Below are 24842 nucleotides of genomic sequence, written 5' to 3'. Positions count from 1 at the left end.
GGCCGCGCGGCCGCCGAGCGCTGCGCTGCGTTGGAGGGGGGGGGGGGGGCCGCGGGCAGCGCGCGCGCGCGCTCGCGTCGCCGGGTAACGGTCGCGGGCAGCGGTTGGTGGCGAACCGTTAAAAGCGCTGGGCGGCGGTGGATGAGTGTCGCCGGTGCGAAGGTGGAGCCGGTCCCGGATCCCTCCCGTGAGAGCTGCGGGTGCGTTTCTTTATCTTTCTACCTCGGAGCTTTCTGAGGAGTAGAGGGCGCTAGTAACTCGGCTCCCGCCCCAGTCATATTAATGATCTCCCCCCCGCCCCGACCCCGACGAGAAACGGTTTCTGTAAATGTTTTCTCGAGGGCAGATTTTCTGCCAGGATCTGGCTTCTGTTATGAGTAGTCGCTTTGTGGGCTTGTGTGATTTCAATTCAGGAAACTATGGTGCGAGATTGGAAACAAAATGTTGTTGGGGATTTTTAAAAGGCCCTTAATGCAAAGGGGTTCCTGAAACTCACGTGTGCTTTTTTTGGGTGAACGGGAGGAAAGCTTTCATCTAATGAATGATTCAGGTAGGCAGTGGTAGGAAATGTGCTTAAAGAGCCCCGGTCCCGTGAGGAATTCACGCTTAAAACCGAAACCTGGAACTAAGGGCTCATCCCCACTCACATTTATGAAACTTGCTAGGATTATTTAGCCTTGAATATGGAAGAATTTCTGAATCGAGTGAACTGATGTGAGTTACTGTAGTGGCACTGACTGCTCAGGAAGGTGCCTCCTGTCCAAGCAGCGGTAAAAGGTGCAAAGGAACCATCTTGCAGCGCGTTGTTAATGCACCCTTTACATGAATTTCCAAGAAGACATTGAAATCGGCAGCTGAGGCAACAAGAGACAGGGAACTACAAGTTGTGTGCAATTGTACAATGTATATATATAAATACATCTATGTGCATGTATGTAAGGATGTATCTTTGTGACAATATGCATTATCTGAAAACACTGTGAAGTAATTCTTGAACTGTTTAGCACAAACAGCAATATTCTCTTTCCTGTGCTTATGCTACATACTGATTTAAATATTTTGTTTCTATTTCAGTTTGGATACCAAAGTCAGTGAATTGCTAGAGCATCCTAGGATATTCTAAAAAGAGGTTTTCTTTTTTTTCCTTAAGTGTCAGTGGATGTAAGATTATGTTTTTCTAATTGCATGTATCCATGGAATTTCCCATCAGTGGTGGCTCTGCAAGTGTTCTGGTATGCAGAGCAAGCTGATTTCTTGGGCAATGTAATAATACCATGAAAGAAGTTGATGTCTGGGAGCCAGCCTTTAGGGGAGACTGAAATTAACTTTCACTGTCTGCTGCTACTAACTGGCCCATCCATGGATTTCAGAATTAATATTTCTGAATAATCTCTCTGAGCAGTCATTATAGGTTCCTTGCATTTCATTTCTACCATTCATGTATGAATTGTTGCATGTCCTTGGACGTATACATTCTGTTCAGGGGAATCAGTTTCCAGTACACTCTTGTACCTCTTCCTCTTGTTCTGGGTTGCCTTTCTTACTGCTTTGATAAATAGAACTGAAATGACAGTGAGGTTCCCTGGTCCCTGACTGCCTGGCCTCTGAACTTAGCTAGAAGTGCTTCCCCTCCCCCTTTATCACTTTCTCCTTTCTCTCCTAGATATTTTGTGTGCTTGCTGTGAGTGCTACCTGAACAGAACAAAGTGTAAGTGTACGGTGTAAGCGCTCTTTGTCTAAGTATATGGTTTATACACAATTATTTAGAAAAAAGTTTGTATTTTTTATACTTTTCTTTCTAAACGTTTAAAAAATACCTACATGGATGAAGTAATTTGAAGAGTTATTTGTGAAAGGCCTGATTCCCCACCTTATGGGAGCTCATAGTTACTTCCAGATTTTAAAATGAGTGTAAAGACTAACACCATGCATTACTCCTTAGCAACCTTGCACACCCTGTTGCAGAGGCAGAAATAGCTATTCAAGAGGCAGTCATGCCTTTGGTGTCTTTTTCTTTCAAATTCTTTCCTAGTCACTATCTTATTCTGTACTTTTTCCTCCAGAGGGCAGTAACTACATGACCGTAGAAAGAAAAAAATGTTTTGGAGAGAAGCATTCTAAAGAAAATAGAATGGAAAGGTACATGGCTCTGGGTAAATTGTTTCATAGGCTGGTGCTAGGAAGACCAGTGGAGCCTACTACAGGAAGGACTTTCACATAAACGAGCTCTCCATGTTGGCTTTAGGAATCCTGAACGCTGTATATCTAGAAGGGTGTTTCCTTGTTTCCACTTCTGTTCTTTATTGGGACTGTCACTTGCCACTTACCTCCTTTTCCTTCACCTCTGATCACTTGATGGTTGAGATGGGACAGCAAAGCAAGTGGCTTCTGCTGAAGAATTTGGAATAAAATGGAGCCCTGTCTCTGCGGATCAAGTGACAGATACTTAAAAGAAAAAAAGTGACAGATCTTCTGTGTGAGCCAACATATTTGTGTTAAGAGCTGCTGAACAAATTGGGCTCACAGGAACGATCTCACACTTGAAGGCTGCAATATTGAATCATGAGGGGTAACCAAGTTTTTCTAACCATGAAATAGATTTTATATTTCAAAACTTCTTTATTAACTTTTGCCCTGACTTCTCTTAATTTTAGCAGGTATGAGGAAGATAATGTTACAAGAATAACTATTTAATTAACATTGAGCTGGCACTATGGTATTACTTTGCCTTTAGAAACACACCTCTCTTTCAAAGGCTGCAAAGTGCTAGCTTAACATAAATTAAGCCTCTCAAAACACTTTGATATATAAAGCAGGCAGAGGGAAGAAAAGAGATCAGAGTTGGTTATTCAAGGCCATAGAGGAAGTCACGAGCGGAGCTAGGAAGAGAGGCTAATGTAGCAGGCACACTGCCCTTCTTGTCTTTCCAGGAAACAGCATTGCCTTAGAAGTGCTTAGAGCAGGATGAAATGACCACAGTAAGACAAGGTGTTTGTTCTAAAGCTCTTTGTATAATGGAAGCATTTATGGAAGGCAGCAGGTTGCAGCTCAATGGGCAGCCTATCTATTGACACCTTTGGGACACAGCTCAGCCCCATCCCAGCAGAGAAGTGAGCGAGTCTAGACATGGCAGCCTCAGCAGCCTCGTGCAGCTGCTCTGGGGCTATCTTGAGCCCACTGTAGTACAGTACTCTGCTTAGTAATGCTTCATTATCATGCTAAGTATATTTGTGAGCCTGATTCAGTAGTGACTTCTGAGACTTCTGTCTGGAGGTAACAGAAGTTTAAAGACTCAGATAACGGCAAGGGGCCTTCCACTTGTATTTGGCACAGTTGTGGCACTTTGAGATCTAATAGTCTTCTACTTCCAGCATTAGCTCCCTTGTATGCCTTTCCAGACAAGGTCATCAGAAGCTTGTGTAATAGGAACTCGTCCAAATCGCAGTCTCAAAGCCCAGGTCCATTCTTAAAAGCATATGAAACCTCATTTTTCTGTATTTCTCCTCTTGCCCTCAGGATTCAGGATCTTCACAGATGCTTGTAAAGTTTTGGAGGGACTCTCTCCGCAGCATGAGGTTTGAGATGTCCTGCACAGTGATGTGTTTTCCTAAGCCTTTACAGGATGAAATATTTGCCTGAGGCCAGTCCTAGTGTGCAGCTAGAAGGCAGCACACACAGTGCTGTGTGGGGCACAGTATGCTGAGCACAGGAGCTGAATGCAGCTGCCCTTCTCTTCGCCTGAAAGGTTACAGTTGCCTCGCTCTAATTTATTTTCTTTTAGCCCTAATGGACTTCTGCAGTCTCAGGGTAAAAGCATGCCAGTACTTCTGCAGCTATTTTTTCTTTGAAGCTGCTCAGCAAAAACAATTGCCTGGAGGAAGGGATCCTTCCCAACTGCTCTTTTTTCATCCCTTCATCTGCAGAAGGCAGTGATGGAGCTCATGTATTTTGTCTGCATGACTGTATTCTACCTTCCCCACTTTTACTATTGCTCATGCTATACTCTTCTGTTGGTCATATCATCTCTGGTGCCAGTTTAATGCCTTTAAGTATTGTACAAGTAATAGCAGGCAGAGGCTGCAAATACTGCACTGTGGAATTGGTAACAGTATTGAAACAAGAACAGTTCCTCACTTTTCCCTTCTCTCTGCTGCAGTGCTAGAAGAGAATTAATGCATTAAAAATACCATGTAGCCCATTAAAACACAAGAGATCTCTGTTTCTGGAAAATAAAGTCTTAAAAATGGATTCCAAATTAATTGAGCCGGGTCAAGAGAGAGGAAAAACAGAAAGCAGTTTTCCCAAATGCAGTGAATTCCTCAAAAAAGGGAAGAAGACAAAAATGGATGTGAAGCAAAAGTTGCTATAAAAAGAATACCAGTGAAAAGTTAATTGTAGCCTTCTGTTGGGTCATTATCATTCTAACCACTTAGCAATTAATAAATCCTGGAATGATTGCCACAATAAATTGAAAGGGCAAGGATAAGTAGTTGCCCAGCCACATCAGGATAATTAGAGTGGCTACAAGTTACCTTAAAAAAGTATTATACATATAAGTATACATAATTTATTGGGAAAGCTCACAGTGAATCAAGAAACAATGTGATAGTGGGTGAAATATGTGAAACTAGGAGACAATGACTAGTTGCTCTCACGGCTCTGAGCTACAGTGAAGGACTTAATAGTGGTTATTCATCAGATTTGGAGGAATCACGTGCAGATGAACTGGTAAGTCTGGCAATCTTGTGCATTAATTACTGATACTGTATCACAAGCCTGCCTTCTCTTAGCTTCTTCAGTGTTTGGGAGGGATTTTGGCTCAATCCCCTTGGGAATCAGTGCAGTATGACTCAATACGGGTTGAAGTGAGGCAGTCTAAGGAAGAGAAAATGAATCAGATTGTGGTTAGTTCTTAAAGGCATTGAAGGAGACACGAGCAGTAGCAATAAACCACACCATAAAGAAAAAGGTTTTACATATTTTATATTTAGACAGCAAAGCTTTACAGTATCATATAATTAAAAGAGATAGAAGCTTTTGCGAAATACCTTTGGTATATCATTTTTATTCTGTATTTATTCAATAATGAATGTTATCTACAGTAAGGCTATAATGCATAAAAATAACAGGGTAATAAAACAACAGGAGAGGCTTAAGAGTTACATTAAAAACTCCATGTTAGCCATGTATATTTGATGTATATCCTGACATATTTCATCCAGGTAGTTTTTTTTCAACCATACTTTATGATTCTTTGGTAGCAAAAAAAAAAAAAAAAGGAGCAGCAAAAAGGAAAAGTACATGGATAATTCGTCAGTCTTTCAGATGGAGAAATAGCTCCTTTTATTTAAAAAAAAAAAAGAAATCTCAGTTTTGTTATGAAATAATCAACATTTATTTACAGGTAATTTACAGTTTTTTTTTTTTTTTTTTAGAAAATGAATAATACAACTGTACTTTAAAATGCTTCATATGTTTTTATTACTTATCTGCTTGTACAAAAGAAGCAAAGACACTGTCTTCTTGCTCTAGCAGAACCTCAGGCTTGTCATATTCCAAAATAAGCCCTCTCTTCATTACAATGACCAAATCTGCATTTAGGATTGTGTGCACACGGTGCTGAAAAACAAATAAATGCCAATTCAATGTTTCTATCAACTACACTCTAGGATAAGATAGACTTTCAGCAATGAACTTCCTATCAAGTTCAAGTCTGGTAAAGACTATTTTTTCCTTCATTCTAGTCTACTATGCAAATACTAGATAAATAAATAAAGATAAATAGGCAGACCAAGATGCATGCAGATATTCAAGTATCTAAATTAGATTTAAATTAGATTTAAGTACCTGAGTGTTTCTGAGAATCTCCCATTAACCACCACTTCCCCCCCCCCCCCCCCCCGGTCTGGAAAAACAGTTGGGCAAACATACAAATGGCTGTATGGGTTCAGACCAAGGGGGTCCCTAGCCCAGTACCCTGCCTCAGCAGACCTGAGAAGGTAGCCAGGAAAGAGTGAGAACAGGACACTTAAGTGTGGCACTGCTCTCAGGTACTTGCTCTCCCAGCCCTTGACTATTTCCAGCTCCAGGGGTCACCTGAGCCTGATGTGTCATGTTCCATAAACCTCCCTGGATCGCTCTTCTGACACCTTGTCCATGCTTCCCCTTGAGCCTTCGGAAATGGTTTGCGTTCACATCTTTTGGCAAGTGTCCTTACTATATCCTGATCATCAACTGGCTCTATAGACTCTCTGACGGGCTTCTTACGTGATGGGTTTGCAGGGTTCATTATTAGTTTTGATTCCATCTGGAAGTGGTCCTCATGCTCCTTCTTTGGCCTGCCTTATTGCGTTTTCACATTTAACATGCCAGAACTTACGATCATATCTGTTTTCTTCATTTGGGTATTAATCCAGCCTTTACAAGAATTGTCTTCTTGTTTCTAATAGTCTCTTTTACATGTTTAGCTATGCCAGTTTCTTCTTATCCTTACTCAAGCCTTTCCTAATAAATGGCATTGACTCTGGGATTTTTGGATAAAGTCCTTCAGTAATTTCCATGTTCCCTGTCAGATTCAATTCTCTGAGCTTCCTCTTTTAGAATTTTTTTTTCTCCATTTATTTTTGGGTTTTGTTTTTAACAAGCATCCTAAATTTTACAGAGTCCACCTTTTAAAGTTGAGTGCAACTGTGCTGGATTTTTTTGGGAGTCATTATTCCTGCAAGGATATTTAATCTAAGAAGGCTATGGTCCCCGTTTACATAGTCACTGTTCACCCATGAGGTTCCCAATCAGATCCTGGGCACCCTCAGTACCAAAACAACTGCTTTATTTCCTTCTGTGGCTTCCTGTCCAGCTGTTCCATAAAATAATCACTGATGACATCTACAAATCTCTTTTCTGCTGCAGTCCTTACGTGACGTTTATCCAGCCCAAAGAAGGGGGAGGGGACTGGGGGGAAATGAAATCTCTAGTTCTGGTTGTACTTGCCGCCCTTGCCTTCCTTATCTCTTTCAGTGTAACACAGTCAGTGCTACCGTCCTGGTCAAGTTAACATAGATCCAATACTATACTCTTCCTATTCCTCTTCTTCCTAAACGCAGATTAAGGATATAAATATGGCTATTTCTATAAAAAAGAATCACATGATGTTTCTAATACAGCATTCAAATAAAAACATACCTACTGTAGATTGCATTTATATTTGAAAGTTAGAGCAACCCCAAACCAAGTCAAAGTGTTGTTTGTATGAACAGTGCAGCTTAAAACTCACTAAGACAGTGGAAGGCTAATAAACAGAAATTCCTCAGCCCATCCCCAAACAAACCGCAAAAGAAACATAAATGCAAAAGCAGCACAACTCAAGAGTTCTTACGCGGAGAAATTGGGACATTGAATGCTTATTGTTCCTGTGCTTTTTGTGTATTGACACACTGAATAAATACAAAATACCACTAGGTAAATGAGGATTTCTATTACATATTCACAAAGTGAAAAGAAAATTTTGCTGTAAGAGTCCTGAATATGGATTTCTTGACTTAAAGTGTAATTTTTAACTGTTAAGAAACATAATGACTTTATTTCATTTCCCTGAAATACTTGTATTCTTAGAAAACAGAGGACTGAAAGATATTTACTGGTTCTGACGTATCTTTCAAGCCAACTACTTTGATTCAGGTCAAATAATCTCTGTTATAAAAATATTTATTTCTGGATACTTGAGATCATTGGATAATCACTTCAAGAATATGCAAACTTAAATTCAGTCACTGTTAACAGCAATAGAATATTTATTCTTAAAAGCTAGTAAAACGCTCATTTATTTCTTTAAATTCTTAAACAAAATTGCTCTATCCAGTGGCAGAACTAGCACATAATTTTAGTCTTCTGTAATTGAAGGATTATTATGGCTTGAGAAAACTCATTCTGAGACTTCACAGCAGTTAAAGTCATATCATATTTGAAGTTTGCCTAGAATGGGTGACAGAAAATAGACCATAGCCTTAGATCATATTCCCTTAGAACTGATCAGACCTAACACCAAGAACTCCTTTAAGAAGCAGTTGTCATATATTTAAATAAGAAAGTAGTTTCTGTATTCAAGTAGTTCTAAATGAAAGTACATTAACAAAGATTAATGGCCCAATAAAATTTATTAACACTGACAGAAACTGACAAATGTAGCATTTCTGATTTTTGTTTGCATTAGAATGGTAGCAGAGATTGCACTTACTGCTATTGTTACCACAGTGCGATCAGCAAACGCAGTCATGACTACCTTCTGGAGTATGTTCTCCTATGTAAAGAAAAACATTTGTTGCTTTTCAAACAACAGAAATTACACAATAACAGATAGCAGGGAAGCTTAAATAACCACTGATTATTACATGGTTAGCAGTGCTTGCTCCAGCCACCCCCATTGCCTAGCTTTGCATCTGGGCTTCAGTGCCGTTGTGCTCTCTGCACACAAGAGAGCTGTGCTGCAGCCCCCAAGCGCCAGGTACCCCGGCCTCAGTTTTACAGCAAAGGCAATTAAGGGAGAAATCACTGTGCTGCCAGGCAGCCTGCAAGCTGGTGCCTCTGCTGTGCATTCTTCACCCTCTTGGAAGCCCTGGAATGTCCCAGCACACTTGGGGCATCTAACACAAAGTGGTGACAGGGATAAGAAGGGGGCGTGTGCTGTACCTGGCATATTGAATAGTAGTGAAGATACTTAAGATACATAGTTCTCACTCAATAAATGCTCAACCATCGCTCTTTAGAAAATTTTGCTGTGTACCATTTTCTGCCTAGAAATGTCATTAGCCCAGATACCTGTATTTGTGATCATTCGATCTTAAGACATATAACCCAAGGGACGAACTGTATGCTTAAAACATCGAAATGCAATTTTATTGAGGCTGCATATACTATCATATGCAGCTTTTACTGACGCTCAATACCAACGTTTTACAGAACTAAAAATTGCAGCTGTTATAATAAGCCCCTCCAATTATATTCTTTACTCACAAAATACTGTAATTATGAAGAAGACTCAAACACTTTTTATAATAGCATAACTGAGGAGAAAAAAAATAACCTTAAGAATGTACTGTTTTATTTGGCTAAAATCCAGCCAGCGAGCTCTTATTGTGTGGTTTAACCTCTGTCTGGCAATTTCAGGCAATTAACGCAATAATCTTATGTCTCTGTTTATTTCCTTGACCCTGCTTTCAAGTCTTCTGCCTTCCTGACTTGTCCTGTCCACCATGCTGGGGAAAATACTCTGCTCACCAGTTTATCCTTACTGATCATCCCAGTTGACCTTCCAAAGCATTGTTTACTTTAAGACATCAACGTGCCAAAAAAAACAACACGCTTCACTTTCCCAATGCAAATGGTGCTTGAGTAACTATTAAAACACTAATAAAATGGTTTAAAAGCTCTTTAGACTAGTTAACAGTGACTCATAACTGCCTGGACTTGTAAACACATCTGTAGTAAAAGTAGTTTTGTTTGCACAATACAAAGCAGATAGAATTGTCGTCCACACATTTCATTTCATCTTAGCAGGTGTCTTCCTCTCAAAAAAAAAGAAGAAATTGGAAACACTAACTCTGTAAACTCACCGTTGCCATGTCAATAGATGCTGTGGCTTCATCCATGATGAAGATGCTTGTCTTCCGCACAAATGCCCTTGCTAAGCAGAACAGCTGCCTTTGGCCTTGGCTGAAGTTTTCACCACCTTCTGTGACTATAGCATCTGGAAATGATATAGCAAAAATAGTATTTATGGTGTGTATGTGCAAACACGTATGAAAGGGACAGAACAGAGTAGAGCATATATTGGGAATGTAATGTCTCACTTTCAAGATAAAGATTTTTTTTAAGTAACCTTTCCTAGGTCTGAAGCTGCTGGTGCCATCAATTCTGCCTATTTCCATCATTCAGCATAACCTGCTTTTCTGTCTCGGGTATTCCTTTTACCTATTAGACAACAAAGTAGCTAAGGATGTTGCACATTCCCAAGAGCGAGTTTCTCTGGGACACCTGTAGCCTAGAACATTGCATGCCCTGTCAAAATGGCATCCTTCACTCTTTACCCTAAGGTTTTATTAACTTACCATTTTAAGAGTTCTTTTTTTGAACAGCAAAATGATTCATACTTTTAAGCTTTCTTTCCCCCTTTTGAAATCTTCCTCTCTGGACTTGAGTACTACACTCCAAAATGAAAAAGAATATATTCTAGATATTGACGTGTCTACACCTTATTTGAATGGACTTGACCCATGAACTACAATACTTGATATCAAGTATTTTTACTGAAATAAAATAGTGATTTTACTGCTGACTTCAATAGAAACAGGATTCTGCCCCACAGATACTGTTGGTAAGGGAGTTAAATGGATTCAGCACTTTTGCCTGCAGGCAAGCACTTGTTTTTTGCCACCTGCCATAAACCTAAGAAGCTTTTTCTTCATCAGCAGTTGCTTTTCAAATAAATAGTAGATGTGAAATAGAAATGATGTGAACCTTAGAAACAATTTCCTCAAGAAGAAAAGTGTTATTACCTAGCCCCCCAGGTAGCGCTTTCACCACGTGCTTGAGCTGTGCTATTTCCAGTGCTTCCCACAGCATGCTGTCAGTGCACTTCTTTTCAGGATCCAAGTTAAACCTACAGTTATATGCAATTTAAAAATATCAGTCAGTATCAACTTCTGCAACATACTTCTACTTTTACTGTCCTTAGAAACAAACTTGCAAATAATTGGAATCCTGTGCTAAATATTTGGGCCTGATTCTGATCTCCCACTGGTATCGTGCCAATGAATTTCGCAGATTTGATAAGCATTTATGCCACAGTGATTAATTTCAAAATTTGTCTCTTTCAGTCAAGCAGAAGGGGAAAGAGCTTCTTGTTCTGCAGATATTTTTGCAATTTCACAATTTTTGTTCTGCATAAACTGAAGAATGGTGGTGGTTTACTACAAAAAGCACTGAAGAAAAAAAGCTGTGACTGTAAGTTTAAATTAACATTCATTTTAGCAAATGCCCAAATTTCTCCTTTTAAATCCAGTATGTCCCTTTACTCTTTATTGCCGTAGAAATGCTAAACAGGATTATCAAGAGTCATCCTGAATTATGAAACGCAAAAAGTGTTCACTACAACAGAACAAATCTTGTATTAATAGCTGAATGTTATTTTAGCTTGCTATGGCCAAAAAAAGGTAGCATCAAATGTTAATCTCGTATCACATTTGACATGAATGGATCATGCTCTATTCAGGAAACTGCAGGAGATAATCTTGACACCTGTATTAGTCTGGAATCAGCAAACTGCAGAAGCCTGTAGCTCATTTTCAAATGAACTCTAATGATGCTTTTGTACAAACTATAACTGCAGGTCATGTAACTCCATACTGAGGATTGTACTGTTCTTTTTTAAGGTAAATGCCGCAGACATAGGGAGGGAATACTTGCTGGAAACTCTGTGGAGCTTTTTTTCCATTAAGTTTCCACTGCCTCTCAGAGGAGAAGAAAGAGGAAAAAAGGACAAGAAGAAAGGTTTTGATCTCACAGATGAAGGCATGGCTCAAAGGGTGGAAAACTAACAAGAGGATAGGGGCTCCATGCTAAAATACCCTATACCTCCTCTAGCCCTTTTCATATTGTTCTATTCCCTCCCTTTTTTTTTTTTTTTTTTTTTTACAAATTTTTCAGTCTGCGCTTTCTTTCTCTCACTTTTTAAGGCAGACAGACGCAGATGTCTGCATGATAAACACATAAGAAAGGAGGTTTCAAGAAGTTCGAGGGTGATTAGTGGTGTTTGACCAGCGGGCTAAGCTGATGACCTGATCCTGAAGAAAAATAGTGACTTTCCTACTTCCCAGGCATTAAATTGTCTCCTGCCAACAGAGTGCTGCTCAGGCACTGGGAAGGGGCACTCTGGCAGGGGTGGGTAAAAAACACAGACAGAAAGCAGTGCTCAGTAAAGGAGACTGGAACTGAACATTTTGCTGTCGCCAGTTCTGTAAAAGTCATTATGTGGGCTAATGCAGACATTAACTATTTTTTATTGCTGGTGCTTACTGCTTACCGTATTGTGCCACTGAATAAAATAGGATCTTGGAGAATGATTGACAGCCTGGATCTCAACGTCTGTAACGGGAGCTTAGCGATATCGATACCATCAATGATAATCCTTCCTATTCCAGAGAAAATGGAGAGTCTGATAGACTGCTTATCATACCACACAGCTGCCAGCAAAGACAGGGCTCACTTTCAGCTTGTAAGAAAGTACAACAGGAACAGGCCTTGAACTGCATATCCCTTTATTCACCAATGAAACAAATTTCGGTTAAGCAGTGAACACAGTTCTCTTGAGACTAGGTCTCAGCTGTGAAGAATATATTTGTAATAGTTTATCAGTGATTATACACACTCCTCATCTGGTTTGACCATTACAAACATCTAGCAAACAAGAAAGAGGTGACTTCAACCAGGGACTACTTAAGAAGGGAAAAAAATCATTTCAGAAAGCCAAGTTACTATCAAGCACTTTGAAAATTTATCTCCAAGTACAACTGGCTTTGCATAATGGGCTGTGGGCAGTGTGACTGGGAAACTGAGGCTAAGATTTTTGAGATGCAGAGGAAGACAGACCATGAGGCACGTGGACACGGTGCATGCAATAGGAAATATGTCAGGAAATTCCAAGGCAGCAGCCCAAACTGCAGTTCCCAGTTGTTGCATTTTCTGGGCCCAGCCAGTCTTAGTTCTGCCTTGTGTGCAGACATTTCTAACTATTTAAACGCTTTCCCCTTTTACGCTTTGATTCTACTGTTGTGATTTAACAGCACAAAAGGCTGTCCTCTCTCATTCTGTGTGTGGCTCTTGGACTTTCGCTTCTGTCATGTAGAAAGAGAATTTTTATTGCCCCAAATTGTCAATAGCACAGTTATTAGAAAACAACTGATACTGTATTTCAGCAAGGCTGGAGAGAGTATCTCACAGACTCAATAACTGCACTTCAAAGCTGCTGCTATTAGAGAAAGGAGCATCAAAGCATCTTCAGGAGCTAAGCTTGACCAATACGAAAAAGTGTGATCTTACCCTCAAAAGTGTCAACCATTCTGAAAAAGGCGAGAGAGAAGGAGGATTTGCCACTGCCTGTTCGACCGCAGATCCCAATCTGCGACACAGAAAGCAGACGAACATCAAGTGAGTGGAAATGGACAATGTCTGTACTTGACACCTGAGAGGAGTGGGTGGAGGAGCTGATCCTCATGTCCTCCTGACAGGTCAGTTGAACTGTGGCCATAACAGAGTTCTTAAGTTCGCCCTTTTGTCTTTAGGGGTCTGAGACATTTAGAGGTAAATCAAAGCCAGTAGAGGAACAAAAGACAGTGACACAGAGGAGCAGAGGGAGGGCAAAAAGCTCGGGATCCTAAGGTGGCCTTGCTGAGCATGAAGGACACAGACAGACAGGACTAAGGAGGAGAAAGACAACTGAGAGAAAAGAGGTGCAAAGAGCAGAATAACGACAGGAATAAGTACAGGATAGCCACATGGGAATGATGGTAGTAGGTCTAGCATGGGAAGGGGCCGCTATCAATTTTGGCACTGTGCTCGCAGCAGGGCACTGGGATACTGAGTAGCAGTGTGTAGTTCTAACTTCTTACCGTAACACACTCCTAAGGATACCAAACTACAATGTAAAACACCCACAGACCCCTTTCTAGTGCACTACATTAATTTAATAACTTCTACAGGAAAAATTCTGGAGTCTGGTCATTAAAACATATCATGATATGTTTTTTGCAAGTCTGTGGTTTCTATGATGTCCTAGTCTAAACAGAGCTGCTCAAAATCACTGCAGTTCTTTACCTTTTGTCCTGGAGAGATGTGGGCATTGACATGCTTCAGGACTGGCTTTAAGTTGCTGTCATAACGGACACTGAGATTCTGGATTTGAATCTCACCTCTGTCTGGCCAGTTCTGGGGAATCTGTGAGGGAGCTGTACCAGAAGCACAGGGAGAGGGGAGGAAAAAAAAAAACCAACCAACTCTTTCATGATAAATTCATCAGCTCATTACGTGATTTAATAAGTTATTCATAGTCATACACTGCAAAATCATTAAACTTTCAGCAAGCTCTTTCAGCATGCTGCACAATACTGCACTCACAAAGGAGCCCTTCATAATTTTCAGCTTCTGTTTTGAGAAGGCCATTGATTCTTTTCACTGCACCCAGCTGGATCTCCATGTCAGCCAGGTTACGAACCATCCAGTTCAGATAGTTAGACACCTGAAGTAAAGCAAATAAACTACTAAATCCCATGTTTTCAGCTGACACAAAAAACTGGAAAGGTACCATAGCATCGTTTGACCAGCATGCAGTGTATATTCCTTCACAGCAAAGCTGAAGTTGTGAATGAAGTGTATGCTACACATCAACAGGGTGACAATGACCAGTTCAGGTTAAACTTCCTAACTGCAGTGCACAGATACTTTGGTACTATGGAGTTCTCTACCAGCACGAAAGAGGGAAGGAAACCATAAAGACAGACAGATGAAAATACATAATCTTGGCAATTAAAAAGGCTTGGCTGTCTACAATGATATATGGGGGCATAATTACAATTGATGCACTGAAACAAAATTATTCATCACAATGAGACTTGGCCATATTTTGTTGACATATTTGAACAATTATTTCAATGCATATTTTATCTACAAACTGAAAAAAGCATACACGCAAATATGTCAACCATTTAATGTGAACTGAAGTTAACACATGGTTTCAGTGATATTACAGTACCCACTATAGATGTACAGACACCTTCCATCTTCCTGTTCATCTTTGTGCCCTGAAGAATTACAAAAAAATGTTTGGGAGAGACAAAAAGGATCCCAGATTCTTACCATAAGAGCATAGGTTAGTCCCAAGCCTACAAGTCCTGAAGAGAGTTTATTATACAGGCAACTGGTAATAGAAGTGACAGCGGCTATGAGTACCACACATGCTCCAATGTACTCCTGAAGGAATATGAATAAACTCCATCACTATACATCTATAATGGTGAAAACTTTCTCAGTAACTTCACATACTGAAAAACAAACCCTGTTGTGAAATACAAACCCCAATGTGAAATACAGGCAGAAAACACACCATAGCTATATGCTGACCCTGGCTGGGAACCTATTCTCATTGCCTTTAGCATGCTGTGCTGTTTGGAAACACTACTGTGCTTAGAAGGAATTGCATGAACACTCCTAATCCTCTTTGGAAGAGTCAGTACAGGTGTCTTGAGCATTTAATAGAGGTGGCTGAAACAACTCGGCTGCTGTTACCTGAAGTAGGTCAGGGAAGTGCTGATGTAGTCCTCCCTGTGAACAGCGCCATGGCTTGTGGCTGCTGATGAACTGCTGGGAGGCACAGCAGTTGGTACTGGATGCTTATCTTCTGCATCTTTGGACGAGCTACTCTAGCACAGCATGTATGTACTAGTTGGATTATGTCTACCTAGGATGAGTTTTTGCTGCAGTAATTTAAATCATTGAAGTGATTCAACTTCCCACAGAAAGGCTTGGAGTAAAATTATATAATGGACTAGAAAATGAACTCTATAGGATGGAAATCTCTCTATGTTTGTACTGTGTTTAGTGCTATGAGTGTTGATCACAATTAGGGACTGTGGATGCTCCAGGAGCAAACATATGAGAGGATAAGGAAATGTTATGTCAGTCATACTCAATAACAGAAGTAGCAAAAGGTACTGGCTACCACAGAGTTCAAAAGGGAGGTATGAAGTATCAGGAAATATGAACTGATATCTCCTCAGCACATATAAAAGGAGCCCATGTTACCAAGCAGCGGTACTACACCTGTGCCTTACAAAGTCTGATACAAAGGTCATAATCTATAACATAAAACTCCTTGAATTCCTTCTCCAAGAATTATTTTTAATAAATAATTTCTTGTGCCAGGCAGCTTTACCGAGCACTCTAGGGAAAAGAATGCATGAATATCTTTGGCATTCTTTGGCTGACCTAAAACTGACAGAAACCTGTCTACATCATTCTCCTTAGCTTATTAAGGCAGCTTCCAACACGTTGAAATGTTTATGGGGGAGCCACAAGGCAGAAACCTACTGACACTGACAAACACAGCTCCATAAGGTATCCTGACCAGCTGTACAGCTTGACCAACTCTCTGATCACTCTTCTACATGTAAAAGAGCCAATGTGATCTAAAAGCTATTCTTGTCCTGGAGAAACAGCTGCAGGCTATGGGGAAAATTAATACTCGATTCAATTTCCATAAGCAGGACAGCTTGGATGCGTTTTCATTACACAGATACAGATAGGGTAAAGGTGCAGCCTCAAAACACAGATGAGGCTGGATAACTGCTGGTTGCCTCATCAGATTGCTTGGAATAAAGTCAAGTCAATTCTTTGTGTATACACAAAAACAATGTACTTGCCATGCGGACTTCCAGCCAGCGATTGGCAGCTGTAAGGAAAAGGGAAGCAATGTTGTTGGAATCTGTGTATTCAAGAAGCTTTTGTCGAAATTTGGCTTCGTACCTAAAAAAGAAAAAAAAAGGCCCTTGGGGTATTGGAGAAATAAAAAGTAAAAATTAATTTAGGGGCCAGAAGCTCACGGGGAACTCAGCACAGGGTCTAAATCACCATGCCAATTGTTCAGAGCGGCATCATCCATAGATTTGTTTTAGACACATGAAAACTGTACTTGTAAAGTAGATACAGAAGTAAATGCATGTTACTGCACTGATGAAATTCCATATGGGATTTATGGCTCATATTGGGCCTTTTCTGAATGCACTTTATTACACAGTAACTGTGACAGAGAGAAATCTGAAATTGAAGAAGAAATTTAAAAATGGGTGTGAGTGAGAAATAACACACATATTTGTGAAAAGTAGTATCAGTGCTGCAGAACATAGTTCTTCTCACTTTAACATATAAACTAAAGTTTTTAAATTTATATTATTGCAGTGCTTAGAAACTGTAATCACTTATAAAGCATAAGCACAAGTACCTCTGGGTATGGTAGCTCCAGCTGTTAATTAAATATTTGTTTGTCCTTCTCTCTAAACAAGGAGCATTTAAAAAACATTAAAAAGTCTAAACACATGAGGCAACAAAAAAAAACAGACTTGAAAGAACTGTTTTCTTTCCACAAATAAACTAGTCACAGAATATAAAATAAGGTTAATGACAAGAGGTCTGTTTAAAGTTTATTATAGTAGATCTGCACTCACTCGCACTCATGATTAGAAATAGCTGCGTGAATGAACTCTGCAATGAACTCGGTGGCTATGGAAGATGACCCCCCACTACACCTAGATTGGGATCTTGTAAAGAATTTCTTGGAAAAAGTCAGCCACTCACCCCTTTTAGCTAGGCACATTTATTTGGATAGCTATAAATTAATGTGGTGTTAACAATAAAGTGGATCAATAACGATGTCTAATAATGAAGGAGAAGGGTGGCACAAAAGCCTTTTTCAGGGCAGTAACTGAAGCTTGAAGGTCTGAAGACCTGGTTTATGCACCCAAAAGTCTGCGCTTTTTTTTTTTCCCCTGCTCGATTACATTAGCAAGTTCAACAAAATATATAATCTCTCCCTATAAACTCTGCCTTTCTTATATCTGTAGAATATTATGGTTGCAACAACTATTACTTACCTATAAAACACAGCTCTCCTTTCACTGGTATGAGTGAAAGATATGGCAATGTTTTGTTTAAGTAGTATTAAGTACACGGTTTAAAGAAACTTTAGAATTTGTCCACTACAAATATCTTTATTCTCCTTTTGAGTAAAGTATAATAAAGTTACTACTTCACATAAATCATTTATGTTTTTGAGAAAAAGAAAAAAGCACCCAAGTGCCAATCTGTGGAAATACTTCAGCTGTTCACAACTTACCCATGTGCGAAGACATAATACACACGTCTACCATATGCAATGGAGAATAGTTCTGGAAGGCCTGAGCTGGCTCCGAGTGTGCTTTTGCATAGCCTAGAAGGATCATTCCTGAAAGCGAGCGCTACCATCGTGCAGTGTCAAAGACAGTAAGCGCTGTCTTTCCCCAGGACTGATTACCCTAGGCAACATACCATACAGAGATGGCCGTCCTGCTTCTACAACTAATTACATCACATTTACCCTTGATATCTCTATACTGTGAAGCATTATGTGATGCAGATATGCCTTAGAAGGTGCGAGGTATGCGTCAGGAGTCACTCACGTATATACGTGGAAGGGAGATGCAGACAAAGTTAGCACTGTTGGTGGTATGCTGCATAAATCATAATTTCTCTTCAGAAAGTGTCTCCAAATTACCAGGCTGCTCAGAATTCAGCTCAGTCCTTGCAGAAACCTTCATGTTTACTTTTTATTGAGTAGTTAGCACCAATGCTGTCTGAAGCACCAGACAACACCTGCAAACTATAAATCAGGCTAGGACTTCTGCTGAGGATGTATTTATAGCTGCAACAGTAGCTGTCGTTCTGATCTCCCCTCTGGATTTTTTTGTACATTTCTTTCCTTAGGCATTCTGAGCAAGTGCAGGACAGTTACCAAGAGTAAGGACACTCCAGGAACAACTGGCACCTCCTAACTATACGACTGGATTCCTGAATTGCTGTTATTTTTAGGGATGCTCAAGCTAGCGAGTCCAAACTCCACTCCTGCTGCACGTTAGGCAGCTGAGAAGCTACACAGCCCTAAAAATAGCTAAGTTACCAGCTGATGCGGGAGGCTGGCAGGCAGATGGAATACAGAACTCACTGAAAGCACATTGCTGTTTGGGTCAGAGACTCATGAGTTAGTGCAGGATTTAAAAAAATGAGGCAGCAAATACGAATCTGACAGGGGAGTTCTTTTCAAGGTGACAAGGGGAATCAAGCGGGAGTGCTCCATATGACTGAAAATAATCGCTAGATGGCATTAAGCATTATTTATTGCAGTAACACCTGAAAATACACAGCACTAATCTCCTACAAATCCTTTTGATAAAGCAGAAGATTATATAGGTAAATGAAAAAAGCAATGATTAAGAGAGAACTGAATTTCCCTAATGTGAACATAGGCATAGTCACAAACTAGAGAACACTATTGGTGCTTAACAAATGAAACATCTAGTAACAGTAATTAATAATGGAAAAAACTGTGCTGTGCTACCTCTTTTCAGGAAGCTATCTTCATTCAAATAGAAAACCTTAAACTGGCTGTTCTTTCACTGAGCTATTTATATCCTATTTAGAATACTTTAAGTACTGATATCATTATTAAATGCAGGCTATGCTTTTCATCTTTTTTTTTCCCCCCTCTAAAAGCATGGGACAAACTTTAAAGCAAATAATTATGTAGCCCTAAAACTTTGTACGTTATTACTACTATAAAACTACAATGATAGGTTGTATAAGAATAAGCATTCCTGTTTCAAAGGTGGAATGCCAACAGTAACTATTTAACTTGCAAAATGTGGAAACACCTTGATGAGATGAGCCTGGAAGACAGCTGGCTGCATTTGAGACAACCGGGAAAAGACAAGGATAGCGCTAGTGTAGGGAAGGCAGCTGGTAAGCTCAGCAGTAGTTTTATTGGTACCTCTACATGTGTTACAGAAATGGCAGTCACACGGGATACACAGCCCAGGCACATTATCAGGTAGGTATTCCTGGGCTGTTCTGGCCACTTACGTAGATAGAAAAATGGATCAAAACAGGTGATGAAAGAATGTCTCCAAGCTGCCTATTTTCAAAACCTGCATAAACAAGCATGTTTGCAGCTAGCAACCTGATAAATAACTTCAGGTGCAACTGTATGCTCTGAAGTTACTAGCATGCAGTCTATCTTATGAGGGCATCGACTTATACACAAATTACTCTGGCATAACAAGTTACTGTGTATTGGTTGTTCCATGGAAACTGTCCAAGTGCATAGTCTGCCATACTGCACGCCGCAGTAATTGCACACTAAATTAGTTTTTAAAATCACATTTGCCCGCAAAGTTTCTGTGTGCGTGTGCATGCGTGTGTATGGACATTTACTGCAGGGCAGCTGACGCACATTAGCTTGCTTTTCTACAGTAACTCTTTCACATGACAAAATTCTTAGCTATAAGTTTCTCAGTGGCTAGGAGTTCACCCTTACAGTGCTTTGGGGACCCTAATTTTCCAGGTGATCCAAACAGCAACTACTTAAATCTGCTGGCTCGCAGAGCAGAATCAGAGTTATGGATATTCAAAAAGGTGAGGTAATATGTTTTCTTAAAAATATACCTGAAAGCTCGAATGGTGGTTAGGCCTTCAACAGTCTCTGAAAAATGGGAAAGTAATGGTAGCTGAGTGCTGTCATCCAGCTGCTGCAGGTCCCTGGAGAGAATTATGAAAAGAAGTAAAATATCAAGTTTTGCTGTGCAGTTATTCTCCTGAAAGAGACCCCAGGACTGAAAAGGAATATCAACACAATAGATAGAGATGTGCGGCATGAAAGACAGAATTTCAGATGAATTGCAAGGCAGTCCTGCAGGTCTCTGAGCAGGGAAAGAAGTTCCCAGGATTTTTCTCTTTGAGTACACAGAGTATTGGAGTTCTGAATGGGCTTTATCCACTTTTCTCCTATATTCCCATTTCTTATATTGAATTGTTTATTCATTTAAATGCCATTCAGGCTCTAAGCTGAATACAAATATATCGGGATATTGCAAATAGGAGCACCAGCCAAAGAGAAGGCAAAACAACGTAACTTCTCTGTCCCCATCCATCCCCACATGACAGCACCACTTCCTACCGAGCTAACCACATATATTCACTGGAGTTAAGTGAGAGCCTGCACAGATCATGAGGTCTTGCTTCCTGCTTTCATGTTTAGCCATCAGATCAGTGGAAGCGTAGCTGGGGTGAAATTCTATTCACCTGAGCAGTCTCAGCTCCTTGCAGCAGGAAGTAGAACTGCTTGCAAAGACTGTGCCAAAACATATGTACATGAAAGGACAAACGCAGAGTGTTGCTGCCAACACTTCTCGAGCACCACTGGGAGGGGAGTTGCACGACTCTAGAAGGAGAAAGTCACAGGCATGGCTAAAATTTTTCAGTTTGTTAAAAACTAAAAGGCATCCAAAACAACTGAGTACGTTAATGCATGCTGGGGCCTTAACAGGCAGCAGAACTACCACTGGTTATACTCCATTCTCCAGCCTCTCCCTGGCTCTATCGCTTTCCATCTCTACCCTGATAGGTGGACACCAATTTTCCATTCTGTCCTGCTACCACGTTTCTTGGATGTGCCCAGCATGCAGCCGTTTGGGAGGACAGGATCACATTGTTGTTTTGCGTCCTGTCAGCTCTAAGAAACTTTGATCATGGACAGAAACTCTGCTGATGCCTCCCAGAAGTTCTGCCTGAAGAGCTGCAGATGACAACACCTGTAAAACGCTACATTTTCCCTCTAGTGGATTTGGTTCCGTTTCAAACAGGGCCAGGGCTTTGACAGCACTGAATTGAAACAACACATTCCCCAGTACTCTATCAGGCATTGCAGAGAATGTTTCAACTGCCAGAATGACACTGGTCTATGCTCTTACCGTGATGCGACTCGGAAGTATTTCTGTATGAAGTAACACATGATTGCGAGGGGGACCAAAGCAATGAGAAACATCGGTGTGACGTATGAAATGACAGCAAGAGCAGATACACACAGCAAGGTGGAGCGACTCAAGCACTCCAGGGTAGCAGGAATGTGCTGGATAGATAAAATAAAGAGGAATTAAGCACACAGAATCAGAAAAATAAATGCATAACATATCAAGTTAAAACCAGAATTATTTCATGTTCCTTTTAAGCACATTGCTATTGATCTTTTATAGAAAAGGGAAGAAAAAGTAGAAGGAAAAAAAATTAGACAAGGCCCTCTATAGTTACATAGCATCTTAAGCAAACCAACAATTTTTCGATGTGAATTTAAAGATAATGAGTTCATTCTGAACCTAGCAAGGCATGATACAAAAGGGTATAATATTCACAATTATAGATCATGAGTAAACTGCACCTAAATGAGAGAATAAATGATAATCCAGTCTTTCAGACATGGAAAAACAGGATGTCTTTGGAGCTTCACTGTATTTATTCAGTACCTGGTCGATGGTGTTGCAGTCAGCTGAAAATCTGTTCAATATGCTACCCAGAGGTGTAGTTTCAAAAAATCTAAAATGAGACAATGAATGAGAAAGATTACAGTGTTGACACTCACATAGTTTTTTTTAACATGTTTTCTTTTTATCTTCCTTAAGCTAGAGACTGTGCCAGAGACACAAGGGAATAAGTTGACAATCATGGTAAAGTCCTTGTTTTTCATTTTTCTCATAATTATTGCGTTCCAAAAAAAAAAAAAAAAGGCAGTCCTGACTGTAACCCAGCAACAGCAAACATTTCCCCAACTCCCTTTACTGCCTAAGCTATGCAAATCACACAACTACATTTAAGAAATCCTTTCAGATTTGCAAGGGACACTTCAGTTCATGAAGAATGCAAACAAAGTTCAATCCCAAGTGTTGCATGATCATATTCATTCTTCTGGAAATAGAAATGCATAACTAAGAACAATTATTTGCATAATACATTAAAAGGCCTCTCCTTTACATCTACATATGCAAAATACAAACTGCATTACTACTCTGTAATTGTTAATTGTTCTATAACTTACGTTTAACTTGAATCTGTTCTGAAAAAAATGAGTTTCTAAAAACAACACTAAGGTTTTCTGTACTTACTGGGTCAAATACGGTTAGCTGAAAATGAAGAAGGTATTTTTCCTAATGTTCAGCAACAGCTACAGGTGTGAATCAAGCTATGATTTTCCTTTCATGCAACAGCATTAGAAATAAAAGTTATGCAGGACGGTATAGGCCTTTACTGATATCTGTACAATCCCAGTGTATGCTAATGATGCCTGTGATGATATTTGGCTAAGCTCATTATTATCCTTCCTGGGTTGCATAATCACTGCCTGACAGTAAATATTTTCAATGATTAACATTATGACGCATGCTCTCTGTGTATAAACTGTGCAATCTATTAATCAATAATTGTGTTTTCTCCTTAATAAAAAAAAAGCAAAGAGAAATAAAACATTCTAGGATCTAGGATGTAAATCTCTACAGTTGCAGTTAGACAGGAAAGGCATTTAACTAGTGTATAAGAACATGAGGAACCTGAATACCATTTTCAAAAATTTCTCAATATTTTGATAGCTGGTGACTTTCAATAAAGCTTTAAAAAAATGTGATTCACAGCCATTTAATAATAAAAATTGTACCTAGAAGACAGTCTACAAATGAGGAATACAGAATGGTTACAATACATAATTTATATTATAATCAAAGGAATACCTCATTGGTGCCAAAATAATCTTATTTAGTAATGAAGAGTGCAGCTTTTTGGTGACTTTTAAGCCAGTCCACTCCACTGCTATTGATGTGACAAGACATAATACAATCCCAAGACAGCAGAGAATGCTGAAAACTTTTGAATACGGAGAATGATTGAAAACCTAAGAAACAAAGAAAAGAGAAAGAAAATTATTCATTGTAAATTATATTTTAAAATTAGTAATAAAACAGAAACACAGGATTTAAAACTGTAAGGAATATATCCTCTTTTCCTTGTCAAAAACCTCCCTAAACTAAAATGGCCATTTTTTGGACCATCTTAATCCGCAATTAATTATCCTTCAGAGATGGGAAGTGTATGAATGGAAATAAGACACAATTAGAAATTTATAATCTGAAAATACTGTAAAAAATTAAAAAAAGTGTTGATAGTTCTATTTGAAGGAAAAAAAAAAACCTTCAAAGCATTTATTATGGCTTTGCTGGCTGAGTCTAGTCTTTGAATGGGGACAAGGTAGAATACTTCTTATTGTAAAATATTAATTTTGTACTAAAAGCCAGTATCAGTGAAGTATTTTTCAGAGATGAAAGCCTAATTCCAGTGAAATCAAAAGTAAGCCACCCAATCATTAATGTGGATTAGTTATAGCTACTAAATCCACATAAATAAAACAATCTGAGTTCTAAAATATTCTTCTACTATTGCTTTGCATATGCAGAGTATCCTGCGAGGTAGTCATGTACCTCACACACGGAGCAGTTCCTCAGCTCTAGCTCCGTCTTCTCTGCGATGGCATTGGAGGTCCAGCGCGCGAGGCAGTAGTCGATGGCCACCATCACCGTGTGCTTCAGCAGCTGGGACAGAACCAGCAGCGGCAAGAGGAGGATTCCCGCCGAGCTGAGGTACTTCCCACAGGCTCTCCAGGGCATCTTGGCTCTCTGATGTAGCACCGACGAGAGGTTGTCCTCGTCATCGCTTTCTGTTGCTTCTTCTGCAAGGGGCAAGGAAAAAGAACAGCCGCCCTGACTTCCTCTTACACACCTTTCACAGGAACTAGCAAGTGGCAGTTACAAAACTGGACTTATCATACCAGAGGGAGAGAGCAGTTTTAAGGTAAAATTACCTGCTCAGACATGCATGTAATACCCTGCTAATGATAGTAGTTAGGCATACTAAAAAGATGCAAAAAAAAATTAGCACTAAGTGATCAATGTCTTCAGCCATGTTTCTGTAATTCATAAACAGCGGCTTGATAAAAATTAACTGTGATTTTTTCCCCAGGTAAAGTCATAAGCAAGTCTGATAAGTTATTGATAAGTTTGAAGACTCACCCAGGACAAACTATTCACAATTAATTCATCCATTCTCATTATCAAATCAGGTTCAAATATTTTATCAAGAACTCAAAAGTTTGGAGGAAGATATGACTTCTGAGTGAT

General features: G+C 39.7%; 1 protein-coding gene and 1 long non-coding RNA gene across 9 annotated transcripts in view; one reads left to right on the top strand and one right to left on the bottom strand.

The window, feature by feature from the left end:
* The first annotated feature begins 35 nt into the window (after positions 1-35).
* LOC104140414 (uncharacterized) lies at positions 36-24248 on the top strand. 2 transcript variants are annotated; one of them, XR_011141348.1, is made up of 6 exons: positions 36-200; positions 1075-1129; positions 1664-1708; positions 9218-10998; positions 22305-22349; positions 24122-24248. It is a non-coding gene; the product is annotated as an uncharacterized lncRNA (long non-coding RNA). The 2 variants fall into 2 exon arrangements; XR_011141349.1 differs by lacking the exons at positions 22305-22349; positions 24122-24248 and having other exon boundaries at positions 55-200; positions 10872-12066.
* The window catches only part of ABCC8 (ATP binding cassette subfamily C member 8), an 84170-nt gene continuing 59586 nt past the window's right edge, over positions 259-24842 (bottom strand). For 4 of the 7 annotated variants that reach the window (XM_068944919.1, XM_068944915.1, XM_068944916.1 and 1 more), the window contains 15 exons: positions 24147-24394; positions 23403-23563; positions 22149-22218; positions 21600-21757; positions 20296-20388; positions 16467-16569; positions 14905-15018; positions 14167-14287; positions 13867-13997; positions 13093-13171; positions 12077-12185; positions 10551-10654; positions 9609-9742; positions 8234-8296; positions 261-5619 (listed from right to left, as the gene is read on the bottom strand). In XM_068944919.1, the coding sequence (XP_068801020.1) occupies positions 5482-5619; positions 8234-8296; positions 9609-9742; positions 10551-10654; positions 12077-12185; positions 13093-13171; positions 13867-13997; positions 14167-14287; positions 14905-15018; positions 16467-16569; positions 20296-20388; positions 21600-21757; positions 22149-22218; positions 23403-23563; positions 24147-24394 (1826 nt within the window). In that variant the 3' untranslated portion in view covers positions 261-5481. Of the gene's footprint in view, positions 5620-8233; positions 8297-9608; positions 9743-10550; positions 10655-12076; positions 12186-13092; positions 13172-13866; positions 13998-14166; positions 14288-14800; positions 14850-14904; positions 15019-16466; positions 16570-20295; positions 20389-21599; positions 21758-22148; positions 22219-23402; positions 23564-24146; positions 24395-24842 lie in introns of those variants that run through there. The other 3 variants (XM_068944917.1, XR_011141346.1, XM_068944920.1) reach the window with 3 other exon arrangements.

Source organism: Struthio camelus, chromosome 5 (assembly GCF_040807025.1).
Source record: "Struthio camelus isolate bStrCam1 chromosome 5, bStrCam1.hap1, whole genome shotgun sequence".
NCBI classification, from domain to species: domain Eukaryota; kingdom Metazoa; phylum Chordata; class Aves; order Struthioniformes; family Struthionidae; genus Struthio; species Struthio camelus.
The sequence above is the reverse complement of the archived record's forward strand: the minus strand, read 5'-3'. Positions and strand labels throughout refer to the sequence as shown.